Source organism: Erithacus rubecula, assembly GCF_903797595.1.
Source record: "Erithacus rubecula genome assembly, chromosome: 3".
Taxonomy (NCBI): domain Eukaryota; kingdom Metazoa; phylum Chordata; class Aves; order Passeriformes; family Muscicapidae; genus Erithacus; species Erithacus rubecula.
In genome coordinates, this window is record NC_136689.1 from 28,069,286 (window position 1) to 28,086,606 (window position 17,321).

At 40.2% G+C, this 17,321-nt stretch overlaps 1 protein-coding gene across 1 annotated transcript in view; it reads left to right on the plus strand.

Annotated features, from left to right (window-relative positions):
• Positions 1-17,321, plus strand: part of IGF2BP3 (insulin like growth factor 2 mRNA binding protein 3) — a 108,934-nt gene that overhangs the window by 83,915 nt on the left and 7,698 nt on the right. The window contains exon 12 of the mRNA XM_079302318.1: positions 13,887-14,006. Coding sequence (XP_079158444.1) covers positions 13,887-14,006 — 120 coding nt within the window. The remainder of the gene's footprint in view (positions 1-13,886; positions 14,007-17,321) is intronic.

The following is a 17,321-nucleotide window of genomic DNA, read 5'->3' on the forward strand; positions in this document are numbered from 1 at the left end:
TGTTTTACTTTCAAGAAAAGACAACCTCATGACACGGTGAATGTGATGTTTTTTTCATCTCTTCCCTCTTTCTGGTGCTGGTGCTTGTTATCAGCTAATGCAAGGTGAATTTTCTGAAGAATTGTAACAAGTCTCTTAAGAAGTAGATGACAGAGTTTTACAAACTCTGCTGTTTGGCTTTGTCCCCTTCTTTGCCCAACAGTGACATCTAGAGAGCTAAGTCTGAGACTCTTCATGAACTAGAAATTGAAAATGAGGCACAACACACTAAACTTTATCAAATAACTCAAGTTATATTGTACTGAAGGGTAATTGTGGTCTAAATGTTTTTCCCAGAGGAAGAAGCCAAGAGAGAGTCACTGCATGGAGCAGGAAAAATTCCTCTCTTGTAGCATTGTGAGAATGAACAACTTTGGTGTTATGTCTCTATTATGAAATATATTGAGCATAATAGTGGCTTTATCAGAAAAATGTGCTTCAATGAAAGCTACAATAGAAATATGTTTATACTCAGTTATTTTACTGTCAATAGCAGAGTCTCCATTTATGACAAACAAATTCTCTCCCTTGCAGTCCTTCTGCACTTCAATTAGACTGGCAGACTAAACTAAACAATATAGGTTTCTGCTTCACTGTATTATATAAAATGCCATCTCTGGTAATGAATTGCCTCAATGTTTTTCTTAAGAGATACTATATGTGGTTTGTTAAAAGTATATAACTCTCTTTATTGGTAATTAAAAGTGTGGCTTTTCCTTTCTCTTTACTCCAGATTGGCAGACTACTTTGCTATTCTTGAGATTCATACTGTAAGCCCACAAGTTCATCACTCGGTTTATTTTCATTTCTTTCCCACTTTTCCCCCCCCTGTTGTGGTTCTTTTTGCTTTGCTTTAAATATGCACCTAAACAGTGCTGAATTTGCTGGTTACTTCTGTCTGTCCCTCTGTTGCTAGTGCACCTTTACCCCCCCAAATGCACCTTTTTTGGCCTGCTAAGATCTCTGGCAGTTTCCAGGTTTCTGGAAATAGGATAATGGCAACATCTGGAAAAAAGCATCCAGAACCAAATGTCATTGTGTAAAAGTGTAGGAGCTGTGCAGCTGGAAGGACCACTGTCTGAACTCTCTTGCCTCTGCTCGTGCTCAGTCCTCTGAATTGGCTCTCATTGCAGTCTAGATGTGGGACAAGCTAACATGCAGAAAGAAGGGACAAACAGATTCAGGGGGAAGATTTTGTGGAGGTTGGGGGTGGTACCAATACAGCCCCTGAGGCAGATACTAAGGGCTTCTAAAGAAAATGTATGAACAAGGGGAAGTATCTTACCTGTTTGTACTTAAATTACTTGGAGTGCTTGTTGCTCTCTGAAGAGAGAAAAGAAAAAGTATGAGTCTATTCTTTGAATGGATGCATTTATTTCCATTTTGAAAACTTTTTAAGTCTTGCTTGTGTATTAATTAATTTTCTGTAACTTTTGAGTTTTACTCTCCTCTAATTTTTTTTCCTCTAGTAGAGCATTTTTCAGACACTGATTAAATAGGTTATTGGGGCATCCAGAAGTAGAAAGAGGGAAAAAAATGTCAGGCTATATTTTGAAGGAGAAAATTATACAATTTGAAAGGCTAAAGGTAACCACAGGGGGAGAGCTAGGAGACCTCATGAGGGATTTAAAAACTGAAATGAAATATGTGTAACTAAAAGAGTCTTTGGGGAAAGAAGATCTTAGAAGAAAAATTAATGAACAGCTCCCAGGGAGACTTTATTTCCATTTACCTATGAGCTGTTTGTTACCAAGTTCCTTATTTAGACAAAAGCATTTGGGCAACCCAAGTGCCATTACCTTGCTTTCAGTGCATGTCCTTTTATGCTTGGGAGCAGGGATTAGTGGGCATTGAGAATATCTCTTTCAGGCAACTGGAAATCCTTTCTGAAAACACTGCTGGCATCAGGGTGTAAAGAAGTGCATCCTGCTGCTTATTTTTGTGTAGTGTGAATTTTGCCCACTGCACAGGGCTGGCTCTTCCCTGTCTCCTGTTTGTCTGACTGGGCAAAGGTGTGTTCCTCAGATGTGTCAGCTGCACCATCACAAGGGGCCTCTTGGCATCCAGGTGTCTGAAGTCTGTGCTTGCAAGCCATGCAGAGAGCCCTGGACACCCCTGTGCTGTGCCTGAGGGTGGGCTTGAAGCTCTTGAAACATCTTTGTATTTTTTCCACCTTGTGGGGATGGACTGGCCTGGGGCTCTTCCTTGGGTCAGAAGAATTAAGTGGGTGAGTCTGGGCATTTGCAGCAGGGTTTCTGAGCTGATATTTCATATCTGTTCTAGTGACAAGGTGTGGCTGTGACCTTGTGTAGGACTTGTTCCTAACAATCATCTTAATTATTGAAAGAATTATCTGTCACATTCCTGGTACTGCTTTTTGTTACATGGGTATAAAGAGGAGAAACCTGCATTGTAGACAGATCTAGGATTTTGTTACTGTGCCAGAGCTTAGTGACAGGCCTGAATGCTCATGCATACAGCTGGAGCCAAGAATTCCTAAACATTCTGTACCCAGGAGCTTGGGACTGAGTAGCTAAATAGGTTTAGCTGTGTTAACATGTGTGTGATGCTTCATCCTATCCCTCTTCATGCAAGCCTCTAAGACATTTGACAAGAGCATAAACACTGTTCCAGCTGCTTCAGGGACACTCTGGTATCACAAACTTAGGAAATGATGTTATTATCAAGCACTAATTTGCATTTAGTTCCTTGGACTGGGTCACATTCAGGAGAATGATTTCTGTGTAACTCAGAGACCTTACACCACAATGGTTCTAATCTACAACACCAAAGGTTTATCTAATTCAATCTAATGAGATGCAGATTGTGTCTCAGTAATAATCTGGATGCTGCTTTACTCTGTCCTGGCAGTGGAGCCCCCACAGGAAGGCACAAGTTGTCCTTGGTCCTTGTCTGGTGACAGATACAAACACACATGTGGGCACATGGCCACTGCAGGTGGCTGACAGGGTCTGAGCACCACAACCAGTGCAGGCTAACCATCCATTTTTTGTATTTTTACCTATTGCTAGCAACAATTATTGATACTGCAATGGTATGATTTTATTTGCAGAGTCCAAGCTCTGTTTGCCTGCTCAAAGCACTCATTTTGTGCAGTTGCTGAAAAGGGATGCAATGGAATTGCATGTTGTGTTTTAGTTCTTGAGTTTTCCTTTCTCTTCTAGCAAAAATCCAAGATCTGTTTGGTTTTTCTCTTGGCTCCTAAGAGACAAACAAATCAGAACATGTGAGAATCATTGAAATGTTTTATAGTTTGAGGAAAAAGTAGGATTTGAACACCTCGGTTAAAAGTATTAACAGCTAAAAATTCTTTTTACAGTCAAATGGGCATGATTTTTCTCTTATGATCCTGGTGATACAAACAAACTTTTTTTTAAATTGATCTGTGCCTTTGTGTGACCATATTAAGGACCAGTAGCCTTTCTGTGTCTATTTGTACCTGATGTCTTGTCCAGCTGCTTTTGGGCCAGGGAAAAACACCACTTTCTGTTTATCCTTAAACCTTTCTCCTTAGCTGTGCACTTAAATGCTTGTGTGTGTTGCTGCTCTGACTCAATTGCAGAGAGCTTTGTTAGTCTGCCCACTGTCATTTCTAGCAAATGTCATGACCTGAGCACCTGGGATTTCTGTGAGAAGGAGAGTAAGGTTCTGTAAAAGGGAATGTCATCCATGCTTATGTTTTCCAGAAGATATGTTGCCACAAAAAGAAAAAGAAAAATTTAACAAGTATTTCAGCCAAGCTGCTTCAGATGTAGTGTTGTACTGCTCAAAGCTGTTTTGATGAAGTTGTTGCTTCTGTCTTCTGAACTGTGGGGAGAATATGCACATACTTGTCTCTCAAGAATAGAAGTTTGTTCTCATGCAACACTCAAGGCTTTAAAGCACCAAACAAACAAGAAATCCTTATCTTAAAGTCCAACTGTGTACAGTCATGCAATTAATACACCTGGCCCACCTACTGGGGTTAAGTGGGTTGCACCCTTCCCTTTATAATTGGAACTTTGCACGTTTAATTTTACATCCAACTGCATTTTTTTTGCAGCCTCTGGGTCTGAAATTTGGCATCCCAAGGGCATGGGGGAAGAAGGGCTTACCTGTGGAGACCTCATCCTGCCCTTGGATGCCCTCAAATAGGGTAGTAGAATTAATTCTGTGTCATGGCAGGTAAATTCAAAGTCAGGTGAGAGGTAGACAGCTTTTCTCCATGGGAGGAGTTCACACCAGCTGCTCTCCTTCATCTGTAAGGTCATGGAAGAGATACATGAACTTCTGCCCTGTGGAACTTGGCTAGGCTGAAGAGATGCCCCTCTGCTCACAGGGGGAATGTTTTCTCTGCTGGCCTTTTTGGACACCCATTGTAGCTTCTTGAAGCTCTGCCTTTAATAAAAGCACTTTCTTAGCCTCACAGTAAATTTTCTGGTTATGTGATTATGCATACAGGCATCTAGGGATAGAGAGGGGGTAAAAAGGAAAATTAAAAAAACAAAAAAACCCAAAACCAACAAAAAACAAAAAAAAAGGTAGTTTCATACATTAAACAAAACCAAGAAATCAAACCACCTTTTTCTGATTACAAAACTAAAAAAAAGTCTTGTACAGTTAGGCTGATAGGTTGTTTTCCTTTATTCTTTTTTTTGCCATCTCTTGAAGCTTTTTGTTGCAGGTGAGGAACATGCCAATGGAAAACTTTCTCCTTAGAAGATGTTGTGGTCAAGAGAAAGATTCCTTCTTTATTCTCCAGTCATTTTCTTAAATAATAAGAGTAAAGAAGACATCTTCTATATTGCATAGAAGTAAGAGAAGAAATAACTGTATTGTGCTTTTGGCAGGAAAGAAAAGCAATTTAAAATGAAAAATTGCTTCATTGAGGGCCTTCATTTGATGCCCTGAGCATAAATGAGAAAGACAAGGAAGAGGAAAATCTGTCCTATGCTTCCAGGTACTTTGACCCTTGCTTGGTGCAGTTGGGCTCCTTTGGATGTCTGGGTTTGATAGGATTAGCTTGTGCAATTGTTACATCTACCCAGAGGTAGTCATGTCTGTACATCCATAATGTGTGTAGTTCCAAGTGGCTTTGCCCCAATTTGCCCAGCTTGTTAAGCAGTAGATGATTTTTGAGAAGCTGTCCCACAGCCAAAAGAGGATGTGATTTTTCTTGGGGGGGTGAAGAAGGATTTGCCAGTGTTTTTTACAAAATGATTTTATATCTGTGAAATTAGATTTATACATGTGCAGCACATACAATCTTGAGAAGGGCACTATAGGACAACAGAATTGTGTGAAAAAAATCTACCAGCTAATTACACTTCTTTTGAAGATTGTAACCTCAGTGCTTTGAAATGCACCTTCACTGATGCTTAATTTCTTACATCCATTAATGATGCATTTTTTTGACAACTAAAAAATTTACTTCACGGTGTGTAACATTGTGGGATTGTTTTGCCCTGTGGAGAAAATAGTTGGTTTTCCCACTGTGTTGAAAGCCTCCTGCTTCTGCCATGCTGTGTTGGCAGGGACACAATGTCCAGGGCACTCAAACTATTCTGCCTCTGGAGATGGACCAACCCCTCAGTGAGGGGAGAAAAAGTGCAATTGGCACCATATGATGTATGAAGATCTGGCAAGTCAGTGGTAGTTTTGTGAGGTGTTGAAGCCTCCAGTTATTCTTAATAGCTTCTTTTACAGTTTAAGGTTGTCATAATGCAAATAGCATCACTTGTTAACTAGTAAGCCATGCTTGTTAAAATGAAAATGGTTTCTTCTTCACTGCAGGTTTGAATCCTTGTAGAGATATTTGTAGCTTCTTGGAACAAGAGAGTTAGAATTTATGTGGGTCCCCTGCTTTTAGGTTCTTATGGGAAGATTTGAGTTCCTTTGACCACCTCAGATCCTCAAGCTCTAAGTATCAGGTTCTATACCTTCTGAATGTTAAACTAAATGGGAAATTTAATTCCTTAAGGTGCCAAATATTTTGTTACTAGAGTGTACTGAGCTCCTTCAGGCCAGAAAAAAAAGTAGGTCAAGTCCTCATTCTGTTGTATCTGGCTCCATCTCTGGTTTGTTTGTTAGTTAAACATGATGGAAAAATAAGTGATCTTTGTGTTTACACAACCTGTTTTTCTGGCAGCTGTCATGGAATCTGAGAGCAGTGCCTTTATAAACCAGAGCTGATGAGTACCTGCATCTTCCAAAAACCACTGATTTCATGGGCAACTTCCACAGGTTTTGAGTACCCATCTGGCTGCTGTGTCACAGCTATGATTTTTGAAGTGGAAGTGGTTTTATACATATACTTTTTGGTGGTCATACAGTGTTGCAACACTGAATACCTATGCTTGCTGCTTGTGAATGGCCAGCAAAATTCCTGCTTACATAGTTTCACAATCTGTTCCTTATGTTGATTCCTGATTTTGGCTTTCTGTTCTGAATAAAAGGTGGCAGATTGCTTTTTTTGGCATTGTGGCCAGTCAGATTTTGCAAAAACAAAAAGTTCATGCCATGTTCAGAAATATGTCAAACCAGTTCCTGCTTGTAAGATGCCTTATAATCAGCCTGCCAGAAAATGTTCCTTCTCTGCTTCTGTGATTTCTATTCCCTTGTTGCTAGCTAGGCTCTCATGTTGGAAAAACTTCTGATATATGTTGTCCTTTTAGAGACTTGTAGTAGTCCAAGAAGATTCCCAGTTAGAAGACAATAGTGATGAAAAGTACTAAATTTGAGAGCCAAGAAGTGGAATGGGTAGTACTAAGTGAAATTGTTTAGTGGCATCTCACTTAAGGTATTGACCACTGTGTAAGAACCAGCTTTCTTTGAGTTTCAGGTATTGAAATGTGCTAGTCACCAAAATGGAAATGTAGATGGGGTGGGATCATTCTTAGATTTTTCAACCAAGAGGAGAGGACCAGCTCAGCTAGATGGATGAGGGCACCCACACAATTTGTGGGGCTGAAAGAGGTAGAGCTGCACATCCTGCCATGGGCTGTGTGTCCCAGATGCTGCAGTTACACTGAAGGGGAGCATTTTGGATTAACCTGGGGTTCATTGGAAGGGGAAAGCCTGGCTGGATGGTGGCTGTACATGGTAATATGAGCAATGCTTTAGTGTGCAGATCAACATTGAAAATGTGCATTGCTTCTTTTAAATGGTTTTGCTACTTCTTGATAGACTGAATTCAGCAGTGCAGAATTCTTCTGAATGTGGTCTTGGCTTTTCAGGCAGTAAATATGGCAGAAAGCTTTAGACTCTCAACATGAACCAGAATCTGTTTGATTTTGATAGAAAGCTTGGAGGGTGCAGGGAGTCGAGGCACCGCTTCAGCTCGGTGATTGTACAAGATGGTGACACAAGGTATCTGCAAGGATGTTGTGAAACTATGGATCATGTTAGACTTACCTACTAAAATTTTTTCTTTAATGAGCCCCTTTTTTCCAATGAAGGCTTAAACTTTTAGCATTATTAGTGCTAAATGAATGCACTAGGATTTCTTTCACCATTACCTCAAGCTTATTTCTTATCAGTGCCTTAAATCCAACTAGAATGTCTTCAAGGATACTTGGTTTAATCTTCATTTCCTCTTGCTGCAAGTTTTTATTACTAAATAAATAAGAGCATTTAATATAGCTGTGGGCCAGGATAATTCTTCACAGTACATTGCAAAAACGTGGTTTAAATTTTGGCTTTGGATCTGGTACAGGGCTTGAATAATATGATACCTCATTTCCTGACAAACTCAGGGAATTCTGAAGACTGAATGAGTTGTCTGCAAATCTGCCTTGTCTTGGTAATCATGGTTGTTGGGGAGGAGGGAGAATGCAAAAAAAAAGGAACTTTTTAATGCAGTCACCTACTATCTGTATTAATTTGCTTTTACAAAGTGGATTTGTTTACTATGTAAAAAATAAAACCCCAAACCCAGTATCTCACTAGGCTAGATGGTAGCTCCATGCAGTCTTAAAACAGTTCATAATTATTTCCCTTACAACTGAAAAACCTGATGCTGATCAAAATAGATAACATGACTTTGTGACTTATAATAAACATCTCATGCTAAGGGAATTAATTTGCAACACAAACTGTAGCAGGCTTAGAAACCAGGAAAGATCTGATTCTTCTCTCATTCATGTCTGGCTTAAAAGCCTATTTACTTCAGTGGGTGCAATATTTTTAAAGTTTTGCAGCCTTATCCCAAATGTTGCCAGTGATTTACCAACCACATGCATTTGATGGAGCAAGGGGTCTGTTGAGACACTTAAGCACAAGACTGGAAAAAATTTTGTGCTGCTGGCAGGCTTGCAGAAAAAGATTCATATTAATGCTCAAATTAGCTTGAGGTACATAAATAACAAACATGACACCCCTTATGAGCCCAGCCATGGGTAAGATCACACCACACACTCATGCTGACCGAGGGAGCTGTGGACTGACCTAGCAACAGCCAAAATTAAGAGGGGAGGGGTCATCTTGGGGAAGAACTGAGGAGGCAAACCTCTGTTGGCTTTTCTGTGTATTATTTGTTTTCTGTGTTGTTCTTTTTGTTTTTCAAATGCCATTCTTCAAATAGGGTGTCCATTCCTCCACCTGTAGTGGCTTAGCACCTGCTTTTTTACCTACCACTCTTTACCTGGAGGGTCGCAGCTTTCTTTTTCTGAGTTTTCATTCTTGTCTGGCTGTGCTATGGCTGTTACCCAAGTGTGAGATGAAGAACAATGCTTTTCCTTCTGACAACCTAACAGGTAGGGGAAAAGCTTTCCTCCTGTGTGGCTTTCTGCAGTTTGTAGGACTGATGCATCAGGAGTTGGCAGAGAAGAGTTATAACAGCCTTATCCTAAGGGCAGATGGTCTCTACAAATCTTTCTAGCCCTGCAAGCAAGAATTGCAGAAAGAAGAGTGAATCTGCAAATTTTCTTGGCTGGGAGAGCTTCTAGCTCTGGTGTTCCTGAAAGACTAGTGGCAATATCCCATGGAGGGTAAGAACCTCACTCCTGCTGAAGCTCTGGAAACCAGGAAATGATGTCTGTGTTTCCTAAGAGTTAATGTGGTAGGGTTGGCAGCAGAAGGGAAAATCTCCTGTAGGGCTGCAGGGTCTGGCTGGAGTGAAGGGGATAATCCTGATGCTACCTGCAGTGCAGGGGCTCCAGGTGAGCCCAGTGTGATGGGGAAGCAGCCATGGGCTGCAGGATTTACCAACAGATGAACTTGTCTTGGGTAGAAGTGGTGGGAATTTAAAAGAGAAATGTTTTAAAAAAAAATAAATAAATAGTTGGTATGGATTAGGGACAGATGGCTGGAGCTCAGGGTCTTGCAGGAGGTATGGAAAGAGGTGTATCCAAGCTGCTCCAGGAAAGAATTGTGTTAGTGTCAAGTCAGAGCTAATAGTGTGCTGCAGCAGTTGCTCAGTGTCATCCAGTGGGGTAGATTAATTTCCATCTCTGTGTTAGATCACCATTTTCTATAATGAGTTAAATGAGCAGGGAGGAAATCTGATTTGACTCACAAAATTTTACATGTGTACTTTAGTTACCTTTCTGAAAGCCTTGGAGTGGTCTGTACCTTTGCTTACAGTGAATATATTTATTTTTACAAGTATGCAGATTGCCATTTGCTTTGGGTAATGTATTGTTTCCATTTTCTGTTAAAAGTGATGAATGATGCTTTTCATATTTGCTTGATTAATTTTAACTTCTGATTTTCATCAGAACAACAACATTTGGATGGAAATTGGAATCCAATTAATGAACAAAACCAGCATTTAAAATTGTTTTCATTAGTTCAATGTGCTGGATGTACACAATAATTCCTTATCAACCCTGTTTTGTGACTAAGGCAGACTGATTTTTGCAGAAACAAAGCAAGAATTTTTAGTTGTTTATGGACTGAATTAATTGCTTCTGGTCACCATGCTTTTGAAGAATCTGTTTCTTATATCTAAGAAATCTTGGTTTCTGGAGCTCTTTTCTTAGAACACAAAAAAAAAAAAAACAAAAAAAACCCCAAAACAAAAAAATACAGAAAAAAACACAGAGCCCCAAATCAATCTAAATTCTCCATTGAAGTGAATATCTCAGTGGTGTCTGTGGGCCACAGCCACACAAGATAAACTTCTCTTATTTGGGTGGACTAGCCATGAACCCATACTGCAAATATTGCTGGATTTGTGCACCACAGACACTGGAGATGGTTACTAGCAAATTAGGGTGCAAGTATAGACTATAAATCTTGGTGAACTTAGGCTACTACTTTAAAAGATTTTCTTTTTGCATTCCTGTCAGTTCCTATGGCTGGGCTGACTTTGAATAAAATATTTTCTTATGTGGGGAAAAAAATAAACTGAATAAGGAAGAGGAGAAAATTGTCCAGGAGACCTTACTCCTGTCCAAAAATATATCCACATACATATTTTGGCTTTTAAGTTATAAGTATATATTTAAGCAAACTTGGTTATGAGGGAGTGAACGCTGAAGCTCAGATTTCACAGAGTGGGAAATCAGTTCCCTAAATTTAGTGCTTCTAACATATGTTTAAGATCTAGGAATCTATTTCTGATATAACTGATGTTAGGAGTTCCTGGAAAGCTGCATGACTTATGTGGTATGGCATGGGTAAGATTAAATTATAGCTGATTTTCTTCCATCCTGAGATCCCCAGAAGCATCTGTAAGATTGATGGATGGTGTAGTCATTGCATTATGTTTTGATGTGTTTCTTTTGCAGGCTAGGTTTCCAGTAAGTACAAAAGGATTTAAAAATTATTGTGGCTAAGGAGATGGACAGATAGTAATTTGAACTTGGTGTTGTGATACTCTCAAAAGCCTTAGCTAGACTTAATTTCTACCAGAAGGAAAAAAAGAGCAGTATGGTTTTTGAGTGGTTAAAAATCAGCATGCATAACATAATTTCTCTAAACCTTGGATGATGTTATACTGGAGATTTGCTTATATGTATATGCTAATGTGCTACTCCAGACAAGAATATTAAAAATTCCAATGTATGAAAAGTTCAATATTGACAAATTCTCCACTCTTCCTTAATAAACATATACCACTATTACACCATAATGAAAGTTTAGTATTAAAGAACCTCAGTCACTCACATAAGAAATAATCTTTAGAAAGTCCTTTAGGAAAAAGGAAGTTGAAATGTATCAAAAAGTCAAAACTATGAGGAAGAATGGGAGGAAGGTGCTAGAGTGAGCTGATTGTAGAGTTGGGTACATGTACATCTTCTGTTGCCTTTGCTGTCCATGTTTCATGTTTAAGGGTGAGGCAGCAAACAGGAATTTCAGTGGTGAATTGAATCCAGCCAAGAAAGTGGCTTGAAATCAAGCTTTGGGAAGGAGAGGGGAAAACTGCTCAGCAGGCAGATGGGCAACAGAGGGAAGGCAGGAAATATATGCAAACAAAAATAATGAAGTTTAATTTGTTTCTATGCTACAGAAATGTGTCTGGAGGTGGATTTAGGTAGAAGCTGTGTAAATTCTTGAAAACCAAGTCAAGTTACATGTTTGATTTGCAGCAGTGTTGTAGTAATTAGCTGGAAGAGGCTGGGTGGAAAAGCATGTGAAAGGGAAAACTTCAGCAGTGGATTTTTGCAGGAGCTGGAGCAGGTGTGGATGATTGAATGTAGGGGTCAAGAAGAGGAGCAAGCAAGGCAGTGGATAAACTCTCAGGATTGGAATGAGTCCTTGCAACAAAACTAGAAAAACCCAAATGCTTCATTATCTTGTAACCATTTAGAACCGATTTATTCAAGTGCTAAGATCAAGTGAGTACTTACAGTAGCATTTTTAAATTACTGGAAATCTTGCTGGATTCACAGTGAACATGTAAAAGGACTCACTATGACAACACTCAGAATATCTGTAATAATAGGAGGAGAATATGAGTAATCTTCTGGAAAGTGGTTTAACATATACACTGAAGAGACTGTATCTTTCATTACAAACACATAGTTTTAGGGCGTAGTTTTGAGATCATTTTAAACTGATCTACAGGCAGATTAAAAGGGTTGCTCCTACCTTTTCCCATTCCCTAATTGTTGTTACTTCCTCTCTTGGTCACAGACTGCCACTTGTGTGTTGCTCTGATTATTTGGGTCAGGGACTCACTGCCTGCCTTAATCAGCTGGATCTGCAGACCTGCTGGCCTCAAAGCATACAAGGCAGTGGGGAGGCTGGGTGTGGAGGGCTGCATCCATGTGGACTCAAACCAGCATGAAATCCATGAATCCTAATGCCTTGTATGTGTGAGAACACAAACTGTGCGACTGTTGCAATTGCCTAAAGTGTTTCTGTTCCCAATATCCTATTTTGGGGTTTCTTCACCTGGTAAGTGGAGCTGTGCCCAGAATTTGTATCCCCTGAGGTTACAGTTGACTTGTGTTTACCGAAAATGAAGTGGTAAAACTTGGAAACGAGCATTTTGTTCTGATTTGTTTATGGTTAATGCAGTGGGACTTTGCCTTAAAAGACTTAACCTTGAAAGAAGTTAATTAAATTTAAAAATAAGTGGGGATGATGTTTTTAGGATTGCATCTGCTTTTTGCTTTGTGTTGCATATAGGGGTGTGGGGGGTTTTCTGAAAATACCATAGAAAAAAAGCTATTTGGGTGAGCTTCTGTATGTGTCTGTATCTCTATCAAAGTATACAGCTGAGCAAAGCTAAAGGAGCTTGGCTGGTCCCACGTGCTCTGCTTGCTGGTGCTCAGTGCTGGTCTGCATGGTGGGTACTGAGAAAGGAAGGATGAGGATGTCTGCTTTGTCTCAAAAGATCTGTGCATGAAAAGGGCTTGTTGGCTTGTCTTATGACAAGCTCATCCTTAAGAGGATGAGCAAAACCAATTTCAGACATATGTGAGGGGTACACAGATGAAGAAAAACTTGGAAAAACTTGAGGAGAGGTGTGTACTGTCTAAAAGACCTCCTAGTTCAAAGAAAAGCTTGTGTGGAATGTTTTTTAGAGGTAATCCTGCCAGAAGTGGATGGATCAATGGTCCAGGAGGGCAGTGCACACTCGACAGTGCTCTGCCCATCTGAGGCTGGTAACAGCCATGACTTACTGTGGCATATGCAACCTGCAGTTTGATCATTGCTACACAGCATGTGGAGAGGATCTCGAGTATTATGTCATGCTCTCCAGCTGGGGTGTCTGCTTGAAAGCAACAGGAAGATGCAGTGATGCCTGATATCCAGTGGGTGCAATGCTGGGGTCCTCTCACTTTCAAGAAACACGGTGTTTAATTTACTAGCCTGTGTGAGGATTGCTGCCAGGGCTCCAACTGTTGCATAATGTTACACAGGAGGAATCACTGGCAGATTTCAAGCTGGCTATCATTCCAGATCACTCCTACACAAAGGAAATTGTAGAGTATCTGTAACTGTGAGGTTGTTGTACTGCTCTCAGCATAATCTAAAATTAAAAATATAACTAGGAAACTAGAAAGAGTTTGCCTGCTCAGGGTATAGTAGCCCCTCTCTGCTTGTAGTAGCCTCACTTGCAGGGTCTTGCACGTGGAAGAGAATCCAGACAGCGACAGGTAAGAGTGAAAGCCTCACAAAGAAGCAACACCTCGATTGTTTTTTAAAGCTCTAAGTATCAAAATTGCAAGTGTTTTATACAAGATGAAAGAATCCTCTTTTGGCTTAAACTGGTTTTCTTGTTCTGTGAATTTTGTGATTCCCAAAAAAAAGCCAGACCCCTAATACTCAGACATCACAGGGGGAAATGAGATTTCCCCCTCATTTCCATGCATGCCTGTTCTGTACCCATTTTCCTGTCAGTCTGATTCATAATGTTCAAAAACATTCACTGCATTTTTCCTTCTTCCCCACAGCAACAGCCCGAGTCTGAAACTGTTCATCTGTTCATCCCAGCCTTGGCAGTTGGAGCTATTATTGGCAAGCAGGGACAGCACATCAAACAACTCTCTCGTTTTGCAGGCGCATCTATTAAGGTATTATTACACCAACTCTAACTTTCTGCCTATTCTACGTGACACTTTCAGCAAGTTTGCACAAGCAGTGCTTTCCTGAACATCCTCCCCCACTCCTTGCTTAGAATGTGATGTGATAAATGGTACATTTGTTTATAAATCATCTTTTAATCTTCCTTGAGACAAGATAATTAGAAGCATGTTTTCAAACGTCTCCTGAGGTGTGAAATATAAGCTGCAAAGAAAACTACTTTGGTGGTCTTAGAAACAGACTTGTGCCTTAATGATGCAGTGCTTAAAGGCTTTCTCCTTGCTTTAGGTAAAGTGAAAATTGGTGGGGTGAATTCCCCTTCTAAACACAGCAGCACATTTGAAGTTTCCTCCACTGGTGGCTACCCTTGCTCTGTTCCACATGGATTGGTCTGGGCTGTCAAGCTCAAATGGCTCCATGCTGAATTGTTAGTGTTGTAACTTCACCCATGTGCTGCTGCAGGCTCCTGGGGCCAGGCAGCTCTAAAACAGCACATCTACCTTGTTGGCAGGTTTAACTTCCAGCTGTTTGTGTATCGACCACCTCGGTGCAGCTAAGAACAAGATGGTTTGCACAGGCTGACCTCTAATAGAAGCTTGAGTTTTAGTCAATTTGGTGGAATCTTCCTTGGCTGTGTGCAGGGATTAGTACCAGTTGCAGTCATAGGAAGGCCTTGGCTTTTGGCCACTAAGGCCCTTGTAACCACATCTTTTCTAGATGCATGAGCACTTTTTTCTTACAAATAATATTTTCTGCTGTTCTATGCTGTAAAAATGTTTTGGTCTAAATTACAAAGAAAGGAAAGTTTAAAGAACAGTGCATTTAAAGTGCAGTGTGTAGCTTCAGTTTGCTGTTAGATGGACATTTTACTGCACAGTAAAACAAATGTTTTCTTCTCAGCCCCCTTTATTTTTGTTTCAGAGGAGGTGATGTGTTTAGTGAGTGCTATGGCAGGGATCTGCCAGAAGTCTGGGGCACAGGGCAGGAGCTGGCTATGCTGAGTTGAGCTTGGTGAAGCTGAGCTTGGCTTGGAAGGTGTTCATCTAAGTATGCAGAGCAAAATAATTGGGGAACCCTGATGAATTAGTCTTGTGTGTGGTTTGCCTAGTGCTATTGGCCAGTCAACCAGTGACACACTGCCCAACTCCATCCTTTTTTGAGCAGAATATTAAATAAACTACCCAGATTGTTTATATTAATTGAGCACTAATAACCATATTTTTAGGGGAAAAATGAAACAGAAGAAAGTGAGAGGTGTCAATATTTCTTTATCAAATCTCTCTTGCATGGGGCTGTGATATATCACATGTATTTCCTCTTCCCCTCTCCATTCCTGCAGCTTGTATCTAAAGTTTAAGCAGTGAATGGAAGGTACTGCTAGGTGGAGAGAGAAATGAAACAACCTGGACCTCCAAGAACCCGTCCAAACTAGTTCTTCAGTTGGTCCTTGGAAGAGAGTTTAGTGGAAAGGGAGTTTCCAGTGTTTCTCATGCATCTGGCTAACAGTGGCCTCAGGCTTCCTCTACTGGCTGGCACCCCTCTACCCCACGCATTTAACATTTCTGTATTAATTTAAATTCAGATAAAAAAAAGTTTTCTCAAGCTCTGGTCTTTTGTTCCTTCAGTAGGAATAAAGTAAAGACACTTTTTGTGAAAACAAGATTAAATCTTAACAAAAGTATACAGGATATGCTTGCAGAGGTGGGGAGCTGCATGTGTACTTATTCATTAAAATAATAGAACTGCACCTGTAACCTGGCAGAACTATGTGGAGCATCAGGCTTGCTTCTGTGTGAAAGTATTAAATATAGCAACTGGTAAATTATTCAAAACTTCTAAACCTCCCTCATGTTGACCACCTGCCCTCTGTCACAACTTTGGAGCAAAATAATAAATTGTGAATCAAGGAATCTGTGCTTTTAGCTGACAGTTGGAGGAAGTGCTGCCTGAGTGACTTCTAACTTGCCAAACTGCAGTAACCATACTTTGTGGAGGAAGTAACTCTGTGCATAATGCTGGTTTTGAATTGTGCTGTAGCTTGTTACAGCTGAAAGCATTTTAGGTCCTCCTGCATCTTCTCTGTGCTCGTGCTGAGCTTTGTAGACCTGGTGAAACTCGTCCCCCATGATGTAAGACTAAACTGCAGATGCTCTGGGTTCTGTACAAGGCTGCAGTGTTCAGGCTGCCACCTCAGAGGTGCACATGGCTCTTGCTGAGCTCAGGTTGTGTTCCAGTGCTGGGGGTCACTGCTTGGCAGTGCAGGCTCAGTGTGGGACTCCAGCAGACTCCCACATTCAGCTAAAGAGCCAGGCAGAGATTTGAGCTGTCTGTAGCTCACCCTGTGCTACACTGCTGGGACCTGTTGTGAACAATTGTCATCTCCTTGGTTATAAATTCCTTCCAGAGCAGTCCTTCCTGATGAAAGCTGGGGTTTGGGTGCATAAAGTTGTCAGTTTGTGGCTTGGCATATAGAACTTTTGTTGTTTTCTGGTTAGGAATGTAAAGTTGTTTAATCTCAGAAGTTAAATTCACCCCTTGTATATTATTTGTATGCATATAACTACTTTTTCCAAGGGCAGACACACAAACAGAATTCTCATAGGTTACCCCTTCAGACCCTGAAATGTTAGTTGGTACATGTTTCTTTTGCAGCCCTCAGCCATGTTTTACCCCAGCTTCTGAGAATAGAATGTTCTAGGATAAAATCAAAGCAAGACACACATAAGATGTAATAAAGGCTTGATGGAAAATATTTTTCCTAAAATTTAAATGAAGGTGCTGGTGTTCACTGAGAAAACTAGAGGTAACTGAGAGACAAAACTGTCCACTTTACATGAATGACAATTGTCAGGCTGGACTCTGTTCAGTCAGCTGCCTCTAAATATGCCCTGAAATTTTGCTCCTCTAAAATATTTGTTCCAAAGAATGAATGGATTTAGTCTGTGCTTGTTCTTACCATGTCATGTTATATCAATGAACTACTGTAAAATTAATGTGTATTTTTAGATATACCCAATTGGAATTCATAAATAATGAGAAAATAGATATGCAAACCAGATAACTAGTATGTAATGACTTCTCCATCTTAGGGTACAATATGAATAATGTTATGAACTTTCCTTAGCAAAATTCTTTGGTGAAAATGATGCCTGGTGACTGGTAATTTGTGTGAAATAAACTACAGCTGTTAAATATGAATAACATCCCTATGCCAACAGCTGAGATGAAATTCTGCAGTGTTTAATATATTGCTCATTCAACAGCAGCTATGTAATACTAGATGCAACAATGGAAATGTCAGTTGT